Source organism: Colobus angolensis, unplaced genomic scaffold (assembly GCF_000951035.1).
Source record: "Colobus angolensis palliatus isolate OR3802 unplaced genomic scaffold, Cang.pa_1.0 Scaffold51, whole genome shotgun sequence".
Classification (NCBI taxonomy): domain Eukaryota; kingdom Metazoa; phylum Chordata; class Mammalia; order Primates; family Cercopithecidae; genus Colobus; species Colobus angolensis.
In genome coordinates, this window is record NW_012118599.1 from 11,579,306 (window position 1) to 11,586,437 (window position 7,132).

General features: G+C 41.4%; 1 protein-coding gene across 1 annotated transcript in view; it reads right to left on the reverse strand.

Annotated features, from left to right (window-relative positions):
• RUNX2 (runt-related transcription factor 2) overlaps positions 1–7,123 on the reverse strand; it is a 128,501-nt gene extending 121,378 nt beyond the window's left edge. The window contains exon 1 of the mRNA XM_011960302.1: positions 6,969–7,123. Coding sequence (XP_011815692.1) covers positions 6,969–7,088 — 120 coding nt within the window. The 5' untranslated portion in view covers positions 7,089–7,123. The remainder of the gene's footprint in view (positions 1–6,968) is intronic.
• Between the last annotated feature and the right edge of the window lie 9 nt (positions 7,124–7,132).

Consider the following 7,132-nt stretch of genomic DNA (forward strand, 5'->3'; position numbering starts at 1 on the left):
AGTAGCTGGGATTACAGGCATGCACCACCACACCCGCCTAATTTTTGTATTTTTAGTAGAGAAGGGGTTTCACCATGTTGGCCAGGCTGGTCTTGAACCCCTGACCTCAGGTGATCTGCCCGCCTCAGCCTCCCAAAGTACTGGGATTACAGGAGTGAGCCATTGAATCCAGCCAGATAAATATTTTGGAAATAAATGAAAGCGCTCCATAAAGAGCCCCACTTTGCAGAGACAAGTCTGTGGGGCTACCCACTAAAACTCTGAGAGGGTCAGTTAATGATGAGTCAGCATCCCTTGCTAACAGCAATGTGCCCTTGCTCCCAGCTCATTTTCTGACATTGTTTTCATCCCAGAGGAGAGGGAACCATGCTGCCTCCCCTTTCCCTGAAGTCTATAGTTATTCTCAATATGAGAAGTCTCCTGGGTCAAAAGTGAAATCCCTTGAAAACAAGACTTCTTCCCTGCATACTTCATCTCGTACCTCAAGCGGCTACTGAACACAGGTAATGCTGTACTCCTGGTGGAGGCAATGTGCTTTTCAATTTTTCAAATTCACCATGCCAAAAATGTGAACATTTGAAAATACTGCAATAATTGACTGCATTTGCCAGGATTCATCTGAATGTTTGACATTTTGTACACTCAGCATATTGTATTTTAACACCTGCTGTGTGGCTTTCTATGTCAAAGTAAATATGGACCCAGTAAGCATATTAACAAAGCCAGGAGAAAAGTTGTACTGTTTAGAAGAGAATGAATATACTAAAATCAAGAGGCTCCACTTTTTCCCCACTTCTGCTACATATCCGCTGTGACCTCACACAAGTAATTTCATCTCCAGGAACCACAGTTTTCCAATATGAATTGGAAAGTCTGCAAAATGTAGAAGATACTGTATAAGTATAGAGTGTAATTATAATGATGTGCTTTTTGTAAAATGAGGAGGGTAACACAGTGTTCTGTTCCAAATCTGCTGTCTGTTAAACATAGGCTTTTACTTATAAGCATCCTTAAAGGGTTCAACTGAATATGTACTTCCTCTCTTCATGTTCTGAGATGTTCTTTGGTGTTGTTGAGAGATACAGGATGACTGCTGGTAGATTTCACTCAAGTCTGGCTACATTTCCGAAAAAAAATAAAGCAATCTGCCCCAATATAAAGGTTTTCGAGAGCTCTGGGACATTATTATTTTACTGCATATTTTTAACGTAATGGATTTTTTTTTAGTTAGAAGAAATGGAAAATTGATTCAATATGGGAAAATATGAAAGAAAAGATCCCTAAGAGTGAAATACATAAATCCATTTTACTGTGCTTAAGCAGCATAATAATGACCATATTCAATATTGGTGTGTTTTGCATATCACATTTTACAAAACACATAAATAATCACAAGTTGTGTGAGCCATCTATGAGGCTTAGAGCAAGGCCTGAAAAAAAATTGCTAATGCAATGTAGTGACAATCTTTCCTGTTAAGGCTGAACTCTAGTTTAATGGCTAAATATATTGAGTTTTTTCTGCTATTCACTCTACCAAATCAGATTGCCCGATGTTTTTCTGAGGGGGAAAAAATTCTGGGAGTTGGGGGAAGTACTGTATTTGACTTTATATCAGTCAGAAGTATAATTATATGTTTGAGAGGTTTTTTTCTTTAAGTAGATCTCTGAAGCTAAAAAGTTTCCCTTGGAGATTCTTAACTGTGTTTATCTAAAAGAAAACCAAAAGAATCAAGAAATTTTTACACATTTCATCTGTACCAAAACCAAGCAATGGAAAAACATTTGAAGGGGTAAAGCGCAGTCAAAACTAAGTCAAAACTCGCTCTTTAACTAGTTAGGAATAAGCACAAATTAAAATTTGCTTCCATTCTACCCAATATAAAAGTACTGCTCTGCAAAGAATAATTTGTGATGAAATCTTAACAATTACATTTCTAGGTGTTTTTAAAATATAAAATCTACAAATTCAAGAAACTTCATAAGAAAAGGAGAAGTAATTTTCTGTCCTGACATTTCAGAATAGAGAAAGATGTTCCTTTATTTAGTACACCTCACCATAACTAGCATTTAAATCACATGATATGTGGCTTGCACAAAATAAAGTAAAAGGATATTTAACTGTAGTAATGCTATTGAAATGTTGTATGAGACTCCTTATGACTAAATCTGTGAATCACTAAAAGAAGAGGAACGAATAATTAACTCAAACCCTTAAAACAGTTTCTCATCTTTTTATATAGAAATTAAAATTTCCCAGGACATTTCCATGGACAGAAGTCTAGTCCTAACTAATCCATTACTCTTATACGCCAACATAATTTGGGACATTGTACTTGTGGTATAATTGAAATACAATTATTTTTCAAGATAAAATCTGATCAAATCTTTCTTTGCAATAAAAGAGGAGTCTAATTGCAAAAAGCAAAAATGTTATTCCTATCATAATTATTTAAAGATAACTTCAAATACAGTATCAAAACATTTCAACAAATACTACAGTTAATTTTTTGAATTTATCCTAGAACTAAGAAAAACCCATTGAATTCTAGAGAAAAAACACAATATATCATTTCATAATTTTAAAAATATATATGTCAAAGAGAAATTTTGATAAAAATTATTTCAATTTAAAGCAGAAATTTGTGGGCCATGTATCATGGTGGTTTAGATCATTTAACAATAGATATTCTGGAATTTTGAAAGGATACAAACAATAATGCCAAATAGGAAAAAAGTATGAAAGATATCTACCATACCTATTTTCAATTATTTAATAGAAGTTTTCTAAAAAATTTTGTTAAGTATTTATTTTCCACCTGAAATTCTTTGTTCCAATTGCCTTACTTGGAAGTTGTATATATTCAGTCCCAAAATATTTAAGTTTAAATAAGTTTTCTTGAATTCAAAGGCATAACACAAAAATGTGTGTCTTCATACAACTTGAAATCTATTGTGATTTACATAATTTTGCATAATAATTTATATTAAGGTTAATAAGGATTTAACAGGCTTAATAACCTATTTCCCTTGCTTAGATACAATGAGATTCAAAAAATATAAACATAAAATCTGATCATTAAGTATGTAAGAAAAATACTACTCACTGGTATCAAGTAGTTATTAGTTGCATATTTGTTTTCGAAGAGAGAAAAATGGTTAGTGATGCCGAAAAATTATTTTCAAACAGACATTGCTCCGTCATTTTGAAACCCCTCCTTTTGACAAGCACTGAAAGGTATTATTAAAGATATAGAATTAACTATGAGTGCCAGATTATGTATCTAAAAATGTGTTTTCTTTCTTTAACACTGCCAGAAAAACATATGATACTGATAAATATATATAGTCCAGTGTTCTCTAACTTAAAACAGCAGAATAGGCTTGAACTACTTTTAGTTTTAAAATATACATCTGGACTTAAAATTTCTGCATAGTGTTTCAGCTTGAAGCTATTTAAGGCAACTAAGTTATGAACCCTCAACACCAGGTTCACAGTGGAAATGCTGACGGACCCCTAACTAAAAGGGTGCTACTGGATGCGAGGTTGACATGCTCTCTCCACAATTACCTGACCATCAGCTAATGAGCTGAATTTGCAAATTACTTCTTTGTCACTAGAATTATCTAGGATAGAAAGGGTCTGGGATCCTCTAATAGTATGCCTTAACTATTTTAAGGTTTCAGTGAGATACACCTGAAAATGTTAAAAATATGTATTTCCGTTTCCTTGACACCTGGGGGGACCGAACATTTCAAAACTGCAGAACTTTGTTAAAAATACAATGTTAATAAACAACTTTATATAAAGTATACTAGTTGTTTTTGCATTTTTATATGTAAAAATAAATAAATTTTATATCATCTCGAAACAAGAGTAGATGAACAACGCTAACACATTCTTAATGAAATAGATTGCCAATATCGTGTTTAAACACTAGTTTAAATTGACATTTCAAAGCAGTCTGTTGAATTCATTTCTGATTCTCTGCGGTGTCAAGCTCAGTGTGACAGATACAAAATACGGGCTCGATAAATATTGTATCGATTTGAATACCAGACTTCACAACAAATAAGTTGTGTGTCTGTGTGTTTGTGTGTGTGCATGTTTAAACCCATTTACCTATCTGCTATCTACCTGACAACCACTATAATTTATTTTTTACATAGCTCTAAATACCATGGCCAAATTGCTGTCACCACTTTTAAAACGGAGACTTCTTCATATTATTTCTTCATTGCAGATGTATTTGATTATATTGTAAGAGTGTAGAAAGTTTAGTGTTCCAAATATCCATACATTTTTTTTCAACCGAGTATTTTCTATACTGCGTAGATCTTAGCTATCACCCACTTTTTGAATTCTGTTTAACACAGGTATGGTAACAGAAAGACATTGACAGTGAGGTTTTAGGTTAACTCAATTCATTATTCAATTGATATCAATTAAAATATCTGATTTAATATGGTCTTGTTACCTAGGGTCTGTATCTTGCTTAAGATAACAAAAATGTACTCTGTAATTAACAAGTTGATTAATAACAAATAACAAAATTCATTTTCAAAATAATTTTCAAAGGGTGGTAGTGAAAAATCTTAGATGACAGCCAAAATATCTGAGACTAGCTCAAGCTAAAGTGCAAAAAACATCCTTTCCATCCAAAATGCTCATGTTCAAATCAATTCAGTAGCATAAATGCAGGAGAACAGTTCAAGATAGACCTTAAATATGTTTAGCAGAATGGTATATGGAATATCAAGCATCTAAATGTCTTTAAAAATGTAAGCATCTGTTCTCATATTTTCACATATTCTGATCTACTAATTTGTATTTGTATTTTTTGCTGTTTTCATCCAGGTTTGGGGTTTTGTGGGGCTTTTGGTTTGGGGGATTGAAGGGGTATTGGCGGAAACAAATTTCCATTCTCATATAAGACTAATTTAAAAATTCTGTGCCCTTGGACGATGGACATTGTAAAAGATACATATTGTAAGGAAATTTAAATTTATACAATTCACATGTATTCTGAGCTTTTCCTACTTCAAGGAAGCAAACATTAACCTACAAAATGAGTGGTTTATAAAAGGAGAAATGTGACAGTTAAAAAAAAAAAAAAATTTCTTGAGCCAACTGCAAAATGAAACTTGCCCCGGAAAGCAACATCCCCTTTCCATAACAATTCATTCTGATTTCTGTTCTGATATAAGACCTAGCGAGATTACCAGCTCTAATTGACCTGGACTCCTCTTTCTTTCCATCCCACCCACACACGGAATCTGAATTGGTGCGTGGGGTGGGAGTTATCAACAACTGGGAACTGTCAGTGGCCCGTGGGAGTTTGGCCCCCGGGTCCCCAGTGGAGAAACTGGCATGATTACCTCCCCCAACTTCTTTTTTAACCTCCCCAGAGGCCTTGCTTGCCCTGCTCTCCACAGACCTCAGAACCCAGGGGATCCAGGCCCACCTACTCAAGTTCAGAGGTGGAAAGGGCCCAAAGCACCTTTTTGAGAGTGCCCATCTCCACATCTGGCTTACCACCCCCTGCATCCCTGGCGTCTTGCGAGTGTGGACAGCCCGGGAACCCATTTCCCCATCAACCCAGTATGCGCTAGGCCCTGGGGACTCCAAGTCTCCCCCCTGGAGAGGACTGCCCCGGGAAATTCGGATCGAGTTACGAAGATCCATCGGGCTACTGTGAGAGGCTCCAGATCCTAAACCCTCAACCTGTGGAGCACCTGCCTGCGACTCCCGCGGCTGCCACCCGCCCTCAAACTAACGGGCCAGGCAGGCACAAGAGTCCGCGGGGCGCGCAGAGGCCGCTCTCAAGCCTTCGAACTCACTCCGTGCTCAGACCACCAGCAGGAGCCTCTCACCACCTTTCAGAAGCAGGAAGGACCTTTTTTAGATTTAAGTCCTTTAAAAACAATAATAAAGCAAAAATACAAAATTTCACCTCCGTTTTCAAATTGGGCGAACTCAAGTTGTTTCACCGGTTTCCCTCATCCCTCCCTGGCGGGGTGAGGCGCAGAGCTCGGTCCCGGCTGGAAGAAGCGGCCCAAGCTCCCGCCCCCTCCCCTGGCCAGCACCTCCCAGCACTCGAGAGTTCAGCGCCCAGGCCCCCTGAACGCCCCCGCTTCGGGGCTCGCAGACGCCCCGGCGGCCCCGCCTTCCTCCCGGTAACGGGATCTGGCGCGGGTCAGCGAACACAGCAAACGCCCCCGTCCTGACACCCCCTCCTCTGGAGACCCTAGTCTTGTCCGGGACCCTCCCGGGCACGGGTAGTGCAGCCCGCGCGCCCCAGTCAGTACTCCATGCCCAGCCCTGGGCACTAATGCCCGGCGCCGGCACCCAGCGAATCCCGACCCGGGAGCCCGGGAGGGACCAGGACCGCTGAACTCTGCGGGTCAGGGAAGGGGACGCCGAGACCTAAGGAGGGGCGTTTGGCTGGGAGGGAAGCTGGTGGGAGCGCGCGGAGCCCCAAAGAGAGGCGATGCGGGCAGCCTGCAATGCGGCCAGGCCGGGATGACCCGGCAGGAGGACGCGGGAGCCCCGGGGGACAGTGTCGGGGATCCTCGCCCCCGAGAAAGGGGCGGGGTGGAGCAAGTCAGCTCGCAGTGCAAGAGTGGGCACCTTGGGGATCCTGGAGGAAAGGAAGACGGAGCGAAGGAGTGGGTGAGAACCGAGGCCGGGCAGGAGGCAAGAGGAGTGATGAACGGGTCAGGGGGACGAGGGCTGAAGTCGGGGTGGCAGCGGGCACAGGTGGGAGAAGGAGGGATTTGCACGGAGGGACTGAGCCCCGAGCCCGCTAGGGCATCTGGAGGGAGAGGCCCAGCCGGGGGTCTCTGGGGTTAGAGCCGCCAAGGCAGGAGGTCTTGGAGAACGTCCGGGGCCCAGCCCCGTGGGCAGGAAGACACCGGCGGGCAGGTTCCGCCGCTCCCGGCCGGGGGCGGGGAGCGGTGTAGCCTCTTACCTTGAAGGCCACGGGCAGGGTCTTGTTGCAGCGCCAGTGCGAGGGCAGTACCGAGCACAGGAAGTTGGGGCTGTCGGTGCGGACGAGTTCGGCCGGGTGGTCGGCGATGATCTCCACCATGGTGCGGTTGTCGTGTGGCGGCCGCAACCGAGGCACTGCAGCTG